Source organism: Epinephelus moara, chromosome 22 (assembly GCF_006386435.1).
Source record: "Epinephelus moara isolate mb chromosome 22, YSFRI_EMoa_1.0, whole genome shotgun sequence".
NCBI lineage: Eukaryota > Metazoa > Chordata > Actinopteri > Perciformes > Serranidae > Epinephelus > Epinephelus moara.
The window spans coordinates 26,618,915-26,640,803 of record NC_065527.1 but is presented as its reverse complement, the minus strand read 5'-3'; the positions used below and the strand labels follow the sequence as shown (position 1 = coordinate 26,640,803).

At 41.8% G+C, this 21,889-nt stretch overlaps 1 protein-coding gene across 4 annotated transcripts in view; it reads left to right on the top strand.

The window, feature by feature from the left end:
* Positions 1-393: 393 nt before the first annotated feature.
* The window catches only part of pvrl2l (PVR cell adhesion molecule related 2 like), a 433,542-nt gene continuing 412,046 nt past the window's right edge, over positions 394-21,889 (top strand). Inside the window, exon 1 of one of the 4 annotated variants that reach the window (XM_050034265.1) lies at positions 394-1,288. In XM_050034265.1, the coding sequence (XP_049890222.1) occupies positions 1,201-1,288 (88 nt within the window). In that variant the 5' untranslated portion in view covers positions 394-1,200. The remainder of the gene's footprint in view (positions 1,289-21,889) is intronic. The other 3 variants (XM_050034267.1, XM_050034266.1, XM_050034268.1) reach the window with 3 other exon arrangements.

Sequence of the window (21,889 nt, the reverse complement as noted above, 5' to 3'; positions counted from 1 at the left end):
TGTTCAGTAATCCAACCATGATACAGTAGCTCATACGTGTACACTGACATATTGTTGCAGATGAGACCATGGCTAAGGCAGCTGGTAGCAGCAATGTGCAGCATTTCACAAAATTAAATTTTCTCCTGTCAAAAAGAAAATGTTTCTAGTTGTTGTCGCTTCTTGTCAGCGCCAACAAAAAAGCTGCTGCATAAGAGATGTTTTCTCTTTTTCTTTACTGAGGAAAGAAAACGTGTTGGTAGCGAATCTTGTTCTGAATACCTTGTGAACTCTGGCAGCTTTGACACTTTTCTTTTTACACTGGTACTGTTACTTTTTCCTCAAGTAAAAGATCTGTGTACTTCGTCTGTCACTAGATACTCATCTAAGATTGTGTGTGTACAACCTGCAAAGAAACCTGTAACTGTAAAATAAATGGAGTGGAGTTGAAAATACATTTCCCTCTTAAATGTACTGGAGTGTAAGTATTAAGTAGCATCAAATGGAAATACTCAAGTGAAATGTAAGTATACCTCAAAATTGTATATTTCTACCTCCAGGAGATTCTTTCCATTATGAGTATCATGTTGATGATCAATGAAAATAAATGTCACACACACACGCACACACACATGGATATATAACCGAGCGGCAGGTGCCAGCATAACACACTCTGAGCCTTTAGCGCAGGTATGCAGGTTTGCGTTTACAACCGTCTAAAGTGTGCCACAGTCGGAGTGTGCTGCTGTAGCTGTGAGGGTTCAGTATTACGGCTGAAGTCCTCTTGGTGACGCTCTGCTGACATCACTCTGATATTCCCCACTCAGCTCTCCGCATCAGACACACGGAGCTCTTCCGACTCTCTCACACTCCGTCCACACTTTGTTTCCATTCCGCTCCTCTCGCCCTGGCAAAGACGCACCATCACACACAAGCTGCCGCGGGCTACCTGTGCGCACTGCGGCCGGCCCCTTCTTCCTGTCAGTGACAGATTCAAAGGAAGACACAGAGAGAAACTAAACACGGTGCTGCTTGAGGAGAGAGGACAGACGCGCAGAGTCAGGGGGAAAGAGAAGCCGCAACTTGGCTGATTTCAACCCAGGCGGTCTGAACTGAACTCGAAGTTTCTTGGCTCATCGGAGAAGGAATAATTCGGAGCCCGGCTGCCCCACACAGCGCTGTTGTGGATATTTACGTCCACCTTGTCTCCTGTTTAGAAGAATGGCGAGAGATTACGCAGCACGCTGTCCGGTCTCTCCGGTGAGAAACGCTTGGCTGGTGGCGGCAGCGATCCTCCTCGCAGCCCAAGGTAAGACAGAACCCCGAGCTGTGTTTCAATAACCGCCAAACGCCTGTTCAGTGTTCCTCCTCTCCCTGCGCTGTGCGCCCTCAATGTGGGCAGTGCACTTCCAGCCGCGCCGCTCGTGTCCCGGCAGTGCTGCATGTTTCCTTGTGTCACGTCTCTGTCCCCTCTCTCTGGCTGCTGTTAGGTAGACTGTGAGACCTGTTGTAAAAGTTTATTGTCGAAGCACACTTTAACACCGGATCTGTGTGTGTATGTGTGTGTAGTTTCGGTACGCCATGATACGCGAGGTGTGGCTCTCCTGGTTTGTGGTTTTTGTCCTAATTCCCTCGCAGCTTCAGACGGCAGGTGACTGTTCAGGAAGCCTAATCCCCTCTGAGCCTTTACAAACCCTTCCAACGCGGCTGACCTGTTATCTGTGTTTACCTGTTGGAAAGTGTCGAAGGGAAATGGAGCGCAATCACAAGCGCAGGTCTGATTACTAACCATTAGAATAATGGCAGAAATTGCTCCTCGTTCTGCAGAGCAACAGGGTGGTGATGGGAAACACGGTCTCGGCAGGAAATGAGAAATGCTCGGCCCCTGCTCTTCAGGTGGCCCTTCAACAAGGAGTGTTGAGAGCCCTTAATGAATATCCACTACAGTAATCCTGTGGTTAAAGGATGATGCTAACGAAAAGTAGCAGTGGAATCAAAATCTCAGTATTTCACATCTGCACCTACAGTATGCACAAAGTGACTGAATGTTTAAGGAAATAAACCAGAAACTGGGACATATTTATAGAGCCTGATCAATATCTGATTGTAGAGGCCAATACGGATATTAATTTTCACTGAAAAACCATTTAAAAAATGGATGATAATACTGTGCAATTTCTTCTTTTCTTCAAAATTTCTATACACAAATAATTAAAATAAACATTTTTTGAAATGGCCCTTTAATGCCGGCTGTTACAGAGTGCCACATTATTAAAGGAATGTGCTGAGACAGATTTCAGCAACAGTTAAGATAAGCTGGGACCACTCAACATTAAAGCAGTGTAAATAAACATTCTCAGTACAAACACACATACAACAGTATCTGAAACTTAAAGGTACACTTCACCCACAAAATGATCATTTGTATATCGATTTGTCCTGCTGTGTTACCTTGAATTCCTGAAGAAAACTTTGTTTTTCTCACACGCCTCCACAGAAAATGGCAAACATATGGATTTAGGTTATTGATTGATTGGGGTCCACGTTTAACAACAGCAAAACTCTATCTAAAACATCTTTGTACAAACTCCCACACAACCTGTGCAGTATAATCTAAGTTTGATTTATTCAGTTGTATGCTCAGTACTTTCCAAACACACAAGGGTGTAGGTTTTGTCTCAGTATTGGGGTGGGGGGTGAGTGGTGCCCCCGTTGCCCCCAGAAAAACACTTAATTTGCTGTATCCTGGTATTTTTTTATGCACCAATTTGGGCTTTTTCTGCATCAATTCATGGTGTAAATGTCTTTAATTTTGTCAAAATAACAGTCCTCTGCTACGTAAATGTTTTTATTTTAGGACAAATGCACATGTTCTTTATATCGAGCCCCAATATCTACACCAATGCAAACACATGCACCTTATGAAAAAACATACTATTTAAAACTGACTTAAAGTAAAACTTATCTGTACCCTTTTCAGCGTCAGGCTACAATACTAAAGTTGTTTAGCATAAATGCATGGGTTCACATTGGTGTAAATTTTGTGTGTGTGTGTGTGTGTGGTGGGGGGGGGGNGTGTGTGGGGGGGGGGGGGGGCTGCAGGGGACACCTCCCCCTCAATATTTAGTACTTTTATTTTGACAAAATAAAAGACATTTACACTATAAATTAATGCAGAAAAAGCAATAATTGGTGCATAAAAACATTAGATGTTTGATGCTCAAAAATTTCTAGTGACGGGCCCCCAACCCTCCTGTTTTCATATGTGTGTCCCCCACCCAATGTTGAAACAAAACCAACACACTTTTGTGTTTTGGTAGTATTGAGCATACAACTGGATAAATGAGACTTGGATTATATTGCAAGAGTTGTGTGAGAGTTTACAAACAAATGTTTTAATATAGTATTGCTGCTGTTAAATGTGGACCCCAATCAAACAATAAATCAATATGTTGGCTGTTTTCCGTGGAGGCATGCAAGAAAAAGTTCACGAATTCAAGGTAACTTGACATGATTAACTGATATACAAATGGTCAATTTGTGGATGAAGTATTCCTTTAAAGTCAGATGAACAAATGTCAAACATAACTTAACCATAATTCTCTGTCTGTATCTGTCAATGTACACTCATGGAGATGCATTTGTGATAAGCCAGCACAGGCTGATAGCGTCAGTCCACAGATATCTGTTGAGCTCGACTGTAAACTTACTGTCAAATGATGCAAGCACAATGCAAGACACTGTATGAATATTAAAGCAGGGCCTTGAAAGATAAAAAAATACCCAAATTTATGCCAGGTTACTTATTTTGAGCAAAACAGAATGCACAATGTACACGAAAATCCCTGCTACAGCGCTGTAGAGCAGTTATAGTAACACTGTGGTGATTTAAATACATAACAAAGTTTAAAATGTTTCTGATGAGTACTATTGATACTCTAAATTACCATAAATGCCATAAATAAGATTACCCTTGTACTGGGAAACCTGAGGATATATTATGCCATAAGCAAGAAGCGCTATCAATAAATTTGCTAATGATTGCCATAGCTAGACTTTACGTCCCGATAGCAGCATTACAGTGATAGATATAGAGAAATAACCATAACTACAAGCAATGATAGCATCGCTAAGATGCACTGCTGAGTAACGCAGACGTGCTCCAGCTCCCAACAGAAACAATTACAGTTTTTTTTCCCCCAAACTGGGACCAGCTACAAAATTCATAACAGCAGGCAGTCAGGCAACAGTGATCGGCATAAAAAAAATCTGTGAACCTGCTCTGTCAGCATGAATCTGTCAGGCTGTTGTTTTCACCTGGGTGTAACTGGTATCATCTGTCATAGCTGTCCCCAAATTGTCACCAAGGAAAAAGAAGATGGGTCATTATGGAGCCGGGAGATGTGTCGTCTTGTGCGTTGACGCGCCTTGGAGACATGCCTTTGAGATCAAAGCAAATGGAGGGCAAGTTATTTCAAGGCTGGGAGCAGCAGAGCCCACACTTTGCATTTTGCTGTAGCATCTGTTGCATAATAGGTGAACTGTGATTTTCACAGAGTGTACAAGGCAGGAGGAAGATTTTACCTTGATTGGAATTTGCTTTGTAATGACATTCTTCCCTTCCACGCATATTTGGAGTGATGTAAGCCTCAAGAACAGGAACACCCCAGTGTAATGGCACAAAATGAGGACTACAGCACTGGAGATCCCCAGTGCTGTAAGCCATGCAACACAGGTTGGTGTGAGGATGACAGATACTCAGCTGAGACTTTGCTACATCAGGCCTGTATTGTTAAAAAGCTGTCAGATTGTCATGACAGTATCCCCACAGGTTATGAATTAATTTGAACGTGCAACAACACAACTGTCTTCTCGGTGGAAAAACCTCCACACTCACATTTCAGCTGCTTAGCCAGTGAGTTAGTGACACTGAATGCAAAAGTAGAAGCTTGATTTTACAAGATTGTCCTGGCATACAAAACACTTTTTCGAGGAAACGTTTCAAGGCTGAGCTGTGTGCGTGTAGACAGATGATCTCTGTGTGTTTTAGATTATGCAGAAAATAAATGAGTGCTCTGAGAAAAAGGGGTCAACGGCAGTGGTGAAACATAAACCAGGATGTTAAAAGAACAACGTTAACCTTCAGTAAAAACAGGCAAAATAGAGTTGAGAGGATATCATTCCACAGCAATGATAATTAAGTCACTTCAGGTGTCCCCACCGCCACCCGCCCACCCCACCCCTCCCTCCCGTGCTCATCTCTACAGGCCCGATTCTGTTCTGAAATGTCAATGATGATGAGTCCCCTCGACGGCTCGGTGGAGACGAAGGGCTGATTAGCTTATCACTTGGAGAGCAGGCGGCCGATGATTATCGCCCTCAGAGCAGCGCAGCCTGATTATCGAGAGCTCTTATTAATGACTCATCATTGCGCCATGTTGCTGTTTGTTGTTTGCATATTTGTGTAGCCAGTGCTGCAGCCCTGGTATGGATCTGTGTTAGGTTTCCACTTAGGAAGCAGTGCAGAGGAAGGTCAAAATGAAGAAGTCTTGGAAGCAATCATTGGCCTTTTGATCATGAAGCCCTAAATAACCACCTGCTTTAATGGGAATAAAATATCTGCTGGTGTAGCATTGACTGCATTTTGAATTTAAAAAAATCCAGAGAGGTATCTAATTTTACTACTGTAACGAAAAGCAAACACAGCAACAAGTTGAAGACATTCATCTGTGAGCTGCCCAGTACAGCCAGTTGTGTGCTCTTGGCCTTTGAGGAAGCAGCACTATTATTTAAATTTCTCTCTTTGCAGGATGTGTTAGTTGATTAATTATTGGAAGAAGCCTGGAGGCTGAAAATCTCCCATTATTTCAAAAGCAAGGGGCAGTCTGAATAAAAATGCCAGTAATTTTTCTCAGTTAACACATTTTTCCTCACTTTACATTAATCCGATTTTAACCCCATGCAGCCACCTGACCCCGGGGTTGGAAATGATTTGGAGCCTCCGTCATCTGTGGCGCAGTGGTCCCAGCCCCACTGTGGCTGATGGCAGAAAGACTAAATGTCAAGGAGCGTGTCTCAGGAGAAGGGATCTTGTGCATGTGGAGCGGGTTGAGGGAGGGGTTGTCATTGTTGCCTTGAGAGTTGTTCATAGGTATCATCGCTGGGTTGAAATGTCATTGCACGTCTTAAGCTCACAAGTAGGTCTGGGTATTGGTACTCAGTACCTTTTTCAGGTAATAACCCAGAACCAAGTCTTAGCTAAACTTCTCAAGTCAAACGATACCTGCAGTTGATTCCTTTTGTACCCAAATCTAGAAAAAATCACAGCCAATCACAGCAAGTGTTCTTTGATTTAATGTGTCATGTGAGTGACCCTTGACCTGTGAGTGATACCTTTTAATTACCCAGAACCAATCAATCTCTCCAATTTAACAATACCAGCATTCATTGTTTTTTGTACCAAAATCAAGAAAAAAGACTATCTGTGTGGTTTTGCTTGCAGCCAATCACTGCAAGACTTCTTCCACCCAATGGGACGTGTGATTGGCCTATGACTGCCGCAGCTACAACCATACAGTATGTGGGGAAGTCAAGCGTGGTGTATTTTATTGTGTTGGCAGTGTAGCAAGGCTGGGTATCGGTACCCGACTACCAAAATAACCCAGAACCACAAAGTATTGAAACTTCTCCAGTCAAATGACACCAGCTACTCCAATTTAGAAAAAATACTATTTGTATGGTTTTCCTCGCGGCCAATTACCACAAGCGTTGTCTGATTTAATGTGGCGTGTGATTGACCCACTACCAAAACAGCTACAACCCATACAGTCGGTGGTGTGGTGAAGTCCAGCGTGGTATTTGATGGAGTTGGCAGTTCAGCGTACCGAGATGCCACTAAAATGTGACAAAGTATGGTGGCATTTTATCCAACCTAATGCTTCCATTCACAAGAGGGGTACAAATGAAGAAAAAAAGGGATCGAATGAAATACTCTGTTGGTATCTATGACTTTAAGGTAACTAGTATTGGTACTGGTATCGCAATTTTTTTAAGATACCCGGCCCTATGTATGAAGGACTTTGCAAACTGTATTTGTAAGACATGAGCGCTTTGAAGACATGGATTAAAGGCACTGGAAACACCATACAATTAACATAACAAAACCGCAATCAGATGAGAAAAGGCAAGAGTAAAGAGGTACAAGTCATCCGTGCTGAATGTGCTGAAGCTTATTTAATGAAATAATGACTACGCTTAATAATCTGAGACCCACCATGTTAAAAAACAAACAAACTGCTGTTATGTGAGGAGCCAGAAATGAGCCGTTTTGGGTCCTGACCTGCACTCCCAGGCCTGCTGGCCCCAGACTCAAATGTCAAATGCTCCTCCTGGTGAGGCTTGTGGTTATAACCATCCCCGCGAGAGCCGACCCTTGATGCTCATTGAGACCTTATTAATGACTCACACCAGCAAAAGTGCATAGTTATGCTGGGAGCTGTTAGCGTTGGGGCTAATTTGTTTTGTCATTGTCTGGACTGTTATGTGCGGTGGTGATTCTCACCCAGAAAAGCACAATATCAAGTCCTGCTATCGTTTCCTCTTAATAACGGCCTTTTCACTGCTTCATTGACAGACTTGCACATGGTGTTGCATCACGTTGTGTGCTGTGATTTGTTTGTCCGCATTAATGTTTAAGTTTGTCTCTTTTTAATTTTTCGCCTCTGGGTTTTCTTATTGATCGAGGATTAAAATGTTAATGACTTCCCACAATTTTTTGTGGGCCGATGGACTGTTAACTTTATATTGCAGGGTGTTGCATAATGCTGTTTGCTTGTTTTTGTGTATAATCAAAGAAGTAGTTTTGATGTTTTCTTTCAGAGAGCTCTTGTGGACAGAGGTGCAGGTTGACTTGGTGGGTCAATCTCAGAGATTCGGAGCAGGTTGTCATGGATACTGCTTTTGTGGATGAGACAATTTCCCATCCTTTTGTTGTGCGGCCATGTGCGGTGTGTGTGTGTGTCTTTGTGTGGACCTTTTAAAGAGAGCTAGATGTAATTAGGGGGAAGAGGTTAGACTCCGGGTTGGTGTAAAAAACTCCATCGGTCCTGCTCGCTGAGTGTCCAGGAAGCAGGTTTTCATTCATCACTCTGCGTGCCAAGAACCAGCAAGCATGTGTCTGCACTCGGTCAGCGTTTTTTTTTTTTCTCATTCCACTTCTAAGGAAACCGGTTACTAAGCAAATTCCAGATCACATTTCGGGAAATAAACCATATCATGGCTAACACCTTGGCATTCCTGAGCAAACAGGTGTCAGTGGGAAGAGGGATTACGGAGTGTAGCAACAGGAACAGGGCCATGAATCACAATGAAGCTGATCCAGGTATGGTCGGAGGACGGTTTCTGCTTTCAACTTTCAGTGTCCAGTCAGCTTTCACTGCGTCATGAATGCCTTTGCAGATCACTTGCAAATACACACAAGCTCTCCCACCCTTACGCACACAGACACACACACGATCAATGTAGCCACCCTCCCTGGTTTGACTTTACCACCATGCAGAGTAAAGAAAACTTCCAGCCAGCCTTTCATACCCAGCTCAGTCTTTCATTTTCCCATTCTTTTATTCACCCATTCTTCCTCCCTCAGTCTTATTCTCTCACTCTCATTCTTTTGCTCACGACCCTATTTTCAGCCGGCCTGGCTGACTGCCGCTCCATGGCAGCTCCAGAGTGAGGGCCCTTTTGTTGGAACAGCTTTTGGTGGAATTAAAAAGGGTGCCAGTACACCCTCCCCTCCCCTCCTCCTCTCTCTTCCTCCCACCGTCCACTCCACCGCTCTCAGTTCTTCTAGGCCTCATTGTTTAGAAAGCGAGTGAGCTAGATGGGGTAATAGAGATGGAGGGGGGAATTCAAAAGTGTGAAAATGTTTAGACAAGCGTCCCTGCTCTGTCTCCCAGTCTGTTCTGCAGACCAAAGCGAGCGGCATCCATCCTCTCCTCCTGCTCAGTCACTGTTTCCTCTCCAGTTATAGTTCGCCAGTGACAAAATAGAAATTGCTTTCACCGTCTGTGCGAGTGCAGCGGCGGGTCAGGCCGTGATGTGACTTTGTGACATTTCCCGTTGTACCCATGTGGGCAATTAATAACCGCAGTAACATTGTTTGCTTCACTGGTATCATTATGGAGCCTTTAGCCTGGGATTTTTCCTACAGAGGGAATTTAAGCCGACAGCGTTGCTATGTTGCATTTACTGACATTTGACCGTTTTGGCAATAATAAAGCTTGTTTAAAGAGCCTTAATGCTAACAGGAGTGAAAACCCCTCTGGGTGCTGGTTGAAAAGATAATAGAACAGGATGATATAGAGGGCAATTAGAGATCATTGGCATTACTAACAAGATGCAGTCACTGCGATTCTTATTTTAGGGTTGTGTTTAACTCATAGCCACCTGGTTGTAATCAATACAATTACATACATTTGTAACATTGTGTTTTACCCAGGCTAGACAAAATGTTAGACACATCTTTTCATGTTATAGATCTGAACCCTGTCACAATATGCAGCCTCCAAAATGACATTAGAGCTGGACTTTGACACAAAAGCTCATGTCAATACAATCGAACATGATTGGCATCATAAAAGGAAGTAGGAGTCAATACATGGCTGTTGTATTGGATTGCATTAGACAGTTAAGGGGTTCCTATTTTTTTTGAATATCTTATAAACAGAGTTAAAGGTTCAGTGTGTAGTATTTAAGGGCATCTCTTTGCAGAAACGGTATATAATATTCATAACTATGTTTCATTTGTGTATAATCACCTAAAAATAAGAATCTTTGTATAGTCATTACCTTAGAATGAGCCGTTTATATCTACATACCGAGCAGGTCCTTTCCCATGGAGTCGGTCATGTTATTACAGAGGCCTAAAATGGACAAACCAAACACTGGCTCTAGACAGGGCAGCCTCACCCCTAGATGCCACTAAATCCCACACAATAGACCTTTAATAGCAATTGTGTAACAGAGGAGATGGAAGGTTTTTGTGATAATTTATTTTTTGGAATACCTTAAAAACAGAATTAAATTGAAGCATAATATAACAAAAAATACCCCAGTTAAAGAGTTAAATAAGTTTTCTAAGTCGTAGCTGCTGCATCTACACAGGCATATGTTTAACCATATTTTCCCAGAAAAGAAAATCCATCAAGGTTTAGTAGGTCATATCTGAGGCAATGCACTTCAGTTTGAGGCAGGAAAGTCCCTGCTTTACCCACACTGTTTCCTGTTATTGGCCCTGAACACAACTAGTTTTTGTTTGTATGAACAGAGTGAAATATGATGCTAGATATGAGATACACTGCATATATATAACTACTCCTAAATATCATCATCTACTGTCATCATTTTGGTGGGTATTTCTCAGTTTCAGAACCGCTCACATGCTGTTCTGGTTTAGGTGATGTGTAGGTCACAGAAAAGAGGAAGACAAAAAAAGAAAGTCCATTTCCAGCTCTGGTTTAAGTGCTGCTAGCACCAGAAAGGTCAGGGCATTGTGAGTTGTCCTCAAACTCTGCCTGTATTACTATTCCTAGACCCATTTTCTTTACAAACCTTTAGCAGCGGATGCTCATTGCCATGCAATGAGTTATTTATAGTGTGCTAAAACTTTTTACCATCCTCCCCTGACAGCTTATTGGCCTTTCTATTTGACCCACCAAAACACTTACCAGCTCTACATTATCTAAATTTCATAACCTAACACAAAGCACCGACACATGGAGAGCAGAGAAATGTCTTTTTGGAGTGGTTGAAGAAACTCAACATATCACTGAGGTAATGCAAATGGCATTAGGAAAGAACAGAGCGAGCATTGATTCATCTCTGCTCCATAAATATCTGTCCTGCTCTGCGAAGCCTGGAGACTGTTAGCAACAAGTTGTGGAGGTCAGCAGCTAGCCAGCCAGCAGAGAGAAGGAGTCTGTATTGATGAAATGCTAAAATGAAACAGAGCTAAAGACAAGGATTTGTGCGCGGCCAACTGTCTGGCTCTTCTCTCACCTCTGTTAGCGTCCTTGGCTGCTTCAATATCATCGTCTAAATTGACTGCATCGCCTCCAAGAGCACGTACGTGTCCACGCGTGTCGATGGCAATCGTCTTGATCGACTGCGTCCGCTCTGACAGTGTTGTTTCTCATTTGCATAATGCAAGCCAACATCTCTCCTCCTTACCCCTGTTCACAAGCGCCTACTGTTCACATCGCAGCACATTTCTATGCGAGTCACACGCACATTAAAAGAGAATACCAGTGTCATTTGGAGTTACAGCCCATTTACTACTGTCTCTGTCTAGTGTACATTTTCCACCAATCATTCTGCAATGCATGCCATGTGTAATTAGATCATTTTTGTCATTTTTTTAATATACAAGCTCAAACCTGGCTTGAAATGAATGGCTGTCCTGGCGAACAAAGCAGCCACGTGCGGGGAAAAAAAAGACATGGATGTGACAATAAGGTTTGTCAGTCTGCGTGTTATTCAGGGATTTTTTTTTCCTGGTGGAGGCTTTCATGTCTTGCTGTGGGTGTCAGGTGACTGGCAGGAAACAGACTGGAGCGAAAATGTTGTCTACATTTAATATTAACAGTGGGACATGGGCTCTTGTCTGCCTTTAGTCACAGACATTGATAAATGCTCTGGTCCAGTGAGAGGTCCGCTAAGTGTTCGGACTGACATGAAAACACTGGACTCCGGTGGATTTAAACAATTCCGATTACAATGAGGAACACTGACATGACCAGCTAAGGTTGTTTTGATATTGGAGAAGAATAAATGATGGCAAATACATGCTTGCGTGTGTGTAGACACGAGCATTGAAATAGAATAGAAATATAGCTCTTTCAGTACTGTATTACTGCCTTTCATGTATTACTCTACTTGTCATAATCCACAGGCCAATCTATGAACATTATTGACACTGTTTCTTTGGTTAAAAAGTATTGCAGAGATGCAGGACTCAAATCCTGGATATGGTAATAATAATAATAATGATAATAACTTTATTTGCACAGCAGAGCAGATTTCAGAGTTCTTTAACAGACAAAGCAGAAACGGGATGCTCAGAGAGCAATTTGGGAAAGTTGGGAGAAGTTTCCCAGAGGGTTTTCAACCAGAATGGGATTTTTTGGTTAAGGGTAGGGAAAACAGCTGTGGTTGGGGTTAAAATGAACAGATTTCTCTTAGAAACATCAAGGAAAACTTGCGAGCAATATAGCAACAGAAAGCCAAACTGTCCTACCAAACATAAGCAAGACAACCCTAAGGTAAAGCTGGGATAAAGTGAAAACAAAAAGACAAAAAAATCAACATCACAAGTCAATAAAGACAGGTTTTAAGAAGTGACTTAAAAGAATTCTCTGATTCTGCAAGCCTTATCTCTTCAGGCAGGTTGTTCATAAACTGAGGGGCCCTGATTGCAAAGGAACGATCACCTTTAGATTTAAGCCTCAATTTTGAACAAATTAAAGCCCTTTTCCCACTGGACAAAAAACCCACTAACACCTGCCTTTTGTATTTAATTGTAAAGGTTACACAGGTTATGTCCTCTGCATTCACTCCTGAGACCCTAGACACAGGTACTTACAAATTCCAGCTTGGATCAGTTTCAATCGATGGAGATGGAAATTCGACACCCAGGTGGACGTGCTGATTAGCCCCTTCGCCAGAAAGATACAGTGATGCGCCGCCACAAAATACTACCCATCCCCGTCCAAGCGTCGTTTAAAATGTTGTCTGAATAGGTAAGAGATATAAAAAGGAAGTACAACTGTAGCATTTCCGCTGGCCTCCATGCGGCTCTCTAGTGTTTACTAATCCTGTTTCTGGTGCGTTCATGATATTGAACGTGACATACCAGCAAAAAAAAAAAGAAACAGAAATGCATACTGAACATGAACACACCTCTGGTCTGCTGGTTTGCAGGTGTTCCCGCATTTAAAGCACTTGCATATATGCGCTAATTTTGGTTAAAAAAAAAGAGGGTATATGTCAAAACTATCTGCATGGTTTGATACCTCCAAGTGTTTTCTTGTTTTTGGTAATTTGGGTTAGCTGACCCTTGCATTTTCATGAAATGTTTTCACCAAAAACTTTGAGGGGAACCCAACACATCATGTTTGTTTACAGGACTTGAGGAGTACCACTGCATATGTAAAGAAGTTGTACAAAGCCTTTCGAAGTTCCAGAGGTAGCTGCGTGAAATCACTGTCAGTTGGTGCTGAAAACTACACATTTGTAAAACTCTGGGGATGTGAAGTTAGAAAGAAGTGAGAGATACCACATCTCTGTAGTCCACTCCTCATCTCTGTTCGAGACTACAGTTACTGCTGCTAGCACCCAAATCTACAGCCAAACTTTCTATTGTCAAGTTGCATTGTGTGTTCTGCAGGCACTAGGTTTTGACAAGGAGGAAGAATGCATGGAGTAAAAAGTACAATATCTGTAGTTATGTGGCATTCAATTTCACCTTCGAAGGAACAGATTTTTCAAAACTCTGCTTACCTTGTGTCAGTGTGGACATGTAAAATGGAGTGTTTAGGAAATGACAAAGTCACCTCTTCAAATTATGCATGCCCATTGTTTTGTGTTTTTCCAGAAACAGTAATGAAAAGGGCGACTACCGGCCTCACATTAAAACCTAGTTTTGCTGCACCGGTGGGACAGTTTGGATTATTGTTAGTGAAGTGGAAGGAAAACTTTCACATGTCCACAGCATCACCCATATCTTTGAGTGAGCTCTTTTGTGCATATTAAAATCTGTATGTAGACAGGGCCTAAATCACTGGAGTGCTATTTACAACATCTGTTCTTCTACCCACATGAGATTAGGGCTGTAGTCAACCATAGAAAATCTTGGTCGACTAAAGTCGTACATAATCTTCAACTAATCGATTAGTCGTGGGGAAAAAAAAAATCTGCACGTCATTTTTACTTGTGCGGTAGTGTGTCTGTGTCACTCTGCAGTTACACCTCCAAAACACTAGTTGGCGGTGGAGGACTCTGTTAAGTGCTGTAAAGTTTAGTTGATTCAAAACACACATTAAACATGGCTTAATAGGGACAATTTTAAACACAAGTACGCAAATCAGCTTCACTATAACTCGCAGCATTCACAGACAAACACTTGTCTTTATCTGGACACATTTCCCCCACAAATACAACATGCTAACGTTATTAGCACAAGTCTATGGCATTTTACATTGTATAAGTTAGCTTAGCGTCTAGCGATCTTTTCCTCTTTTCATATGAAACCAGGGACAACAGCAACATGTAACAAAGGTAACGGTACATTATTTGGCTCCATTACAACTCACAAAGTTCACTGACAAAACAACTGTCTTATACTAAACACGTTTTCCAAACAAATACAACATGCTAACGTTATTAGTGCCAGCCTGTGGCATTTTAAATTGTATAAACTAGCCTAGCAGCTAGCGATCTTCCCCTTGTCTCATACAAAGCCAGGGACAACAGCAACATGTAACAAAGGTAATGGTACATAATTTGGCTCCATTACAACTCACAAGATTCACTGACAAAACAACTGTCTTATACTAAACACGTTTTCCAAACAAATACAACATGCTAACGTTATTAACGCCAGCCTATGGCATTTCAAATTGTTTAAATTAGCCTAGCAACGAGTGGAGATTTCCTCTGCTCATATGAAGCCAGAGTTAATCCGGAAGTATAAATCCCTGAAAGATCGATCACACCGAAGATTTAAAATGCTGTTTTAGTGGAGGCTTTACTGTCTTCATAATTTATTGTTTCTTATCTGTGAAATACAAGTAAATACAAGCTTCGTTTCCACTGAGGGAAATAGTGTCCTGTCAAACTGACAGGAGGTCTGCGTCACCACGACGCTGAGCGTGAGGGTGGGCGAGTTCAACTTTCTGTCAACAAAGGGGGTGTTTTGAAAACACCCCCATTTTCACAGGTAACTTAGCCTGTCCCCCCGCTGCAGGAAATAATGGAATTAATTATTAATTAATTAATTAATCCTGGAAAGCCATTGATGTAGCACTTTGTTCCTAATGAAAGTAAAACGGGGATTGTTCGACCAATGAGAATTTGGTCGGACGAGAGCATAACGACCAAATAATCGACTAGTTGATCAGGAGACTACAGCCCTACATGAGATCAGGTGATACATCAGGGTAGCTCAGGTGGTAAAGTGGATCGGACATGCTTCTCCTGTCCACAAGTCAAAGAGTCTTTCAGCAACCCCAAATTGTGTGCATGCACGGGAAAAATGTATTGCCGTGTTCCCTCAGCTAGAGGCATAACACGATTCAAACCTATTTTTTCTCCATTACATGTCAATGTTGTGGAAGTATGGTGAATCCATATGTCCTCATTTACCCATAGTTTACTACAGCCTAGAACAAACACAGATGTATGGACAGGTTTCCCCCCCTCCCTCGCCTCTTCCTGGCGGCCGCTGTTAAACCTGATTAATTGCTTCCATATCCCCTTACTAATTCAGCTGTTGATTGAGAGATTCAGTGTGACAGCTGCAGCACAATGCTTTGTCTTTCTCCTCTTTCTTCTCTATCTTGACACCACACCACCCCCACTACTCCCCCTAAATAACCCTCTCTTAACTCCTGACTTTGCCGTCTCTAATCTAAAGCTCGAGGTCACCTCTCTATTCACACAGTTCGGGGAGTAGCTTTTCTCCTGTGAATCCAAAATTGAGTTTTTTTTTGACACAAAAGGTTGATGTTCTCTTGACATGAAACCATTCAATATTCCAGGCGGATCCAGACATCCGGTCTTTTGGCGAAGGTTAGCGGACTTTTTCATTTGCATGATAGAATTAGAGCAGAATTCTTTCAAAGGCAGGATTTTCTATTTTTCGTCTTTAATAGTATATCATTGTTAAATGACTTGAGATATTGCCTGGTGCTTTTCTATAGGCCCTGTGGGCCTTCTTCTTACAGCTCATTTCATTATTTCTCCTTCCTGCTGCTTTTGATAAGTGCACTTACCTGTCAGTCAGCCAGAAGTATCTTTGGCTGTTTCTTTTTTTGTAAGAAAGGACCCAATCCAAGTCCTCCTCAATTAGACCAAATGAAAGTGCAAAACAGATTAGTGAGGCTACTGCGTGTAAATAGCTACCAACCGAACATCTGTCATCCTGCTGTGTGTCATTGTCGGCGCTGTGAGGTTCAGGGGAAATGTGGCAGTCAGATGTGTCTGCACAAATGTTACCAAAACAAAAGCATGTTTTTATTGTGCTTTTGTGTTCGGTGATTAAAATGATTCAGATTCTTGGAATGAGCCTCAGCAGTGTAATCATGAGTAATTTCGCAATAATAAAGAGGTCCAGCGTTTTAATGGAAAAAAGGGAGTACTCATACACGTGCCATTTTACAACACTGGTGTGTGTGTGTGTGTGTGTGTGTGTGTGTGATTTTTCTGTGTGTATCCTCATGACAAGCTCCCTCTGTTAGCTGCAGTGACAAAGCCACTGTGGACTATGTGATGGGTGACGATGTGAGTTGCTGTGACAGACAGAAAAAGATCTACATACATACACATACACACATACTCACACACACCCACACACATACTCGCTCAGACCAAACCATCTCTTCCATATCTATGACATCTATTCCCTTTAAGCTTTCCTTTCCTTTTCTCCTTCTTCTCTTCTCTTCTAACACAGAAATATTGGAAAAGGATCAAAGCCAAGTGGGATTATATAGCTCACATGTCAAACCCCAAGAAATCATTAATGACATAAAGTTCTCTTCAGTGGCTCAAAAATTAATTTACTGTCATACCACCAGACTTGTGAACTGCAGCTGCACTTTTGCTCCACCCTTGGGAGGAAATGCTTGAAAAGATTTTGTTTCACAGGCCCCTTTCCAGTTTAAAATGACAAGCAGTGGTCTGCTTCAAAGTCAGAGGACTGTCACTCTCTGAATATTTTCTCCTACCTGATCAAGCGCTTTATTCCATTACATTTACCAGTTCAGAAACCTCCCTCATTATGGAAAAAAAACAATAACTGAAGGGCTTAAACTGAAGAATGCTCTCTAAGACTAAATTGACAAATAATATTAAATTAGGTTGGAGACAATGAAGGATACTGTAGCTGGCTAACAAAAGGAGTAACTGTTATTATGAGCTAGGCAATTATGGCAATAATCTGCTAATCTTCTTGCCACATTGAAATTGGAATATCCATCCATCCATCCATTTTCTAAACCGCTTATCCTGTTCAGGGCTGCGGGGGCTGGAGCCTATCCCAGCATGCACCAAGTTAGAGGCAGCGCACACCCTCGACTGGTCCCGAGGGTGTACCCTGTGTCTCTCAAAGGGCTGGAAATTGGAATATGAAATACAAAGCATCAATATTTCAAAATGCTGGCATGATACAGTGTACCTGCTGTACTTCATTAGCACAGTTTATTAGCAGGAGCAGTAGTAGTATAATGTATGCAACGTCATTCAAAACAAATGTTTAACTTGTGTCAAACTGTGTTCATTAAGGATGCCCTGTAGAGTTCCTGTAAACAAACAAGCTGTTTGTATTCAATATTTCTCACCAGAACACGCTGTGTGTGTCCTTGAGGTCTCACAAACATGTTGACTGAATTGAAAACAAGATAATTGGGATAAAACTATTATTGTGCCACATTCTGTTTCACCCATAAAGCCGTATATTAGCATATTTCTCCCCCATTGTTGGACATGTACAATTGCTGTTGCTGTTCAGCACTTGCACATATAAGATGTGACAGTTGGTCTTTATGGCATTTGTTCTACTCCTCCCCCACTGTGGTTGGACGGATAAAAAGTGACATTGACGAGTGCAGAGTTTTACCCAAAGTTGAAGATTTTTCAGCTTTCAACAACCAGAAAAAAATGCTCAGCACTTCATCATGCTGCTGCTGTTTGTAGCTGAGTGTAAATTTGTGCTGCTCACATTGCAAAGAATTAAAAAAAAAAAAATCTGTCTTCAGGAAAAAACACTTTTCTTTTAGACAAATCAAGGTGGAGCTGTTCCTGTTACTGTTACTGCTACTGCAACTTGTCGCTGTCTTCCAAGTGTTGTTGTTGTTCTTCTAAATGGCAGATTATAAATCTTGTAGGCGTATATGCTGCCCTGTCAGGTCTGGAAGAATAGCATTCTCGGTTTCTACAGTGATGGAGAAAAATGAGTACCATTGTGTTTTCAGAATTTTGGCATCGGCTTGATTTTAACGTATCGGTTCTCATGGCATCCCTAGTTTGTAGAACAGAAATATAATTGGAATTTGTTTGATAAGGTTGTGTTCTGTATTTTGAACAGCATCAGATGTGTTGTACCATTCTGTCACTATTTTTTGCCAAAAACTGTTGTGTAAAGTTGCATTTCTGCTGTAAAGTTCGATTTATGACGCTCCCTTGGTCAATTGCCAAGAAGGTGGATTTCACTAAGCCTGCAGCACCCCCCCCCTCCTTTCCTTGGTGTTTGTGCCTACCTCAAAAAACTCCATTAACTAAGAGTTAGGATTGTAAAATAGAAAATGACTTATGCGCCTGGGCCTCTGACCTATCCGCCCCCACATCCCAGAGTCTATTTCCAGGCGTCGGGCTTTTCGAAATGTGAGGATGATTTCTTAATCCCCGGGGATGCATCTGAGGATGGAAGTGAAATGCTTCAACTATTCTGGTTTCCACCATGCGAGCATCCTGATGGGTGGCAGGCTGGCTGCCCAGTTAGCTGGCTGGACAGAGAGAAAAGGGTGCTAATGAGATGTGTGCTGCTCTTTCATGTCTGTCCTCTCCTCTTCCCAGCATGCTGTTTCCCTTGACTCTGTGGGTGTCTAAGCTATAAGCGTCTAGGTTTCTGACTGCTAATGTACAAAGTGACCGTGTCTGAACTGAAAAGTTAAGTAGGTTTGGAATTGAATCAGGCATTTTTCAGTATGAAAAGCAGTGTGAAGGGGAGCGTGTTAATGAGCTGGTTTGGAACATCACTCGTACCTCGCAGTCATCAACAGCGTGAAACTCTGGCCAAAGCGGCGGAGGATGGAACGAGGGAGAGCAAAAAGAGGATGATAGTCAGGCTCAGAGCTAAAAGCTTAAACTGTGCTTAAATAAACAAATTTAACAAACAGCCAAAATAATTGATTGATGACTCCAACCGTCAAGTGAATCACCACATGTCTCTCCAAATTCCTTTTTTCCACAGAATGACACCATTTCAAACAAACAGAAATATATATTTGTGTGCTTATAACTTAAATCAAAATGAACAAGATTGAAGTTTTGATAATGAGATGTCTCATCTAACAGTAAAATTTAAAGTTTGTGTGTGGATTGATAAAAATCCTAGTGGACTGAGGCTCTTTCAAGTAATGAGTTTAAGGATGATACTGACTGCTGTGTATATTTTATGGGCTTTTAAAAGCTTGCCATACATTCTTTAATTGATTTTATATCTTCCAGGCAGCCATTATTTGTGCCTGTCACCTGCAGTAGTAAGCAGGGACTGCTCAGAAATTGTGTCCTCGTTTTCTTTGTTTTTGTAATTGACTCAGTGTCATTGTAAATGAGGGTTGCTCCTCAATGATCTCTAAAGTCTAAAAGAAAAGACTGAATGTATGAATGAATGTGAATGAGCATAGGTTTCTGAGGTTTCACTGCCAAAGAGGAACCTTTCAAATGCAGGAAGCTACCAAAAAAATCCAAATAATCATTTTCACAGCATCTGTGTTTGTTCGTCGTTTGTCCTCTGGGTTTGATTATGTTTTCATCTTGACAACAGAGCTTGTGAATCCAATGCTTTCTGCAGCCAACTCGAGGAAAGGGGGGGCTGTCTCGAGGTTAATTATCTCATGCAAATTTTAAGTCTCTGAATGATGATTTTGAAACCACACCAACATGAATAGAAAGCATGGCTGCTTATAGGGTAGCATGCTTTAGAATATGGTTGGTAGATTTGAATTTATTGGACTAAATTACGCTTCACCATGAGTTTGGTTCTTTGAATATACATATGTTTTCTTCCTCAGTCTTCAGTTGTTAGCACATTCCCATCAGGCACCATGGGAGATGCAGTTTACACAGGATTGTGTGCCGTGGCTCGAATCCTGGATTCTGCTGCAGAACTGTAGCAGTTGGACCGTCTTTGTGTCCTTCCAAGGAAAATGAAGATGACGACGAACATTGTGTTTGTTTTGTTTAAACACATAATGCTGTACAACAGCACAGACCACATTAGATTTAGATTTATGTGTCCCAGACGGATATTTGTTTTCACATCCAGCACAACATAGAGGCACAGAGCAACATACAGATATAAACACCGTGCGTTATACGCATAGCAACATATAGCAACATACAGATAGCAACTTGTACACATGGCAGCGTACAGAAATAGACCGTAAACAAAGTCTTTGAATGCATTTATTTAATTTTCCCAGCTCACAAGTGTCGGTGAGGCAGATTGTTCAGAGCAGAAGGAGAAAAAAAAACACTGATACTGTGAGTGCTAGACATTTGAAGGCTCTGCTTTATATGTCTGTAAGGCTGCCCCCTGAAAGTTGAAGATTTAAATCATCAGTCGGTGACCCCTCAGTCGACTGAGATTCCTTCAAGTCAAGCAGTTGTCTTTTTTTTCCTTGTCAGTCAGTGTACTTTAGCTGCAGAGTGATCGCTCCTCATTTTCATGATGCTCTCCAGAGCAGGCAGCTGCGGACCCAGACACGGGGTGAGTCTGAGTGAGACAGAGGCAGCCGCCCAGAGGAGGAGAGGCTTTGCCTGGTCAGGTTTCAAGATATCGTTATATTCTGCCTTCTGTTTAGAAGTGGTGAATTTACAGTTCATAGCAACTTATGATGTACAGTCTCTGGCTTTTGTTTGATATCTAGTGTTGGCAAAAAATGTTGCCTCATTTTGGTAACAGAAGTGTGCTGTTGAAAGAGAAAGGGCTGTGGTGACTGGGGTAGAGATACAAAGTTAATATAGTAGTGCAATCATAGACTGTAAAAATATTGGATGTAGCTACAGTGACATCACCCATTAGTTTGTGGTATGGTGTTCTGAAGCCTCAAGTTGGCATTATGGCTGTTGCCATCTTGGTTTTTTGGAGCCAGAAGTGACCATATTTGGGCCCGAGGCAGGAGCTGTACAGTTGTCATGAACAGGGAAATTAACTAAAGAGACCAAAACTGTTTTTTTTTTTTTTTTATACTAGTCTTGAACATGTTTATTTCTGCTGTAAATTGGACATTTTAACATGGAGGTCTATGGGGATTGACTGGCTTCTGGAGCCAGCCTCAAGTGGCCTTTAAAATATCTGTCTTTTGGTACTTTGATGTTGGCTTCATTTTTTCAGCCCTGGAGGTTGCTGCTTGAGTGTAGTGTGAGTGCAGCTTAGATTATTTGTCACTGAAAAAATGCTGCTGAAAAACTCCTGAAGACCCAAGACAGGTTCCTGTTTCTTGCTTTCCATCTGCTGATTAAATTAACATGGGTTAGCGTTCAAAGATAATGAGCAAAGTTAGCATCCCACTGGAACCTGACAAAGCTCAAGGTGGACTATTAAGGTACACCAGCCATTCTTATTGAAGTGATTACCTCCACCGCTCCTAAACAGATCATGGAGAAATGGCTGCTGGCTGATCTCTCCAGAGTTAGAGATAGAATTATTGATCCCAACTCAAAATTTATTTAGCTGTTATTTAAGAGTATACATTATAGTATAGTAGTATATCTTGTTCATTATTATGTTCCATTTGCCTTTGCAATTAAAAAAAATGGTGCTGCAGTGGTTAGCATTGATGCCGCACAGCAAGAGGGTTCGTGGTTCAAACCCAGGGTTGGGGGTTAGAAACCTGGGATAGGGGAGCCCCTC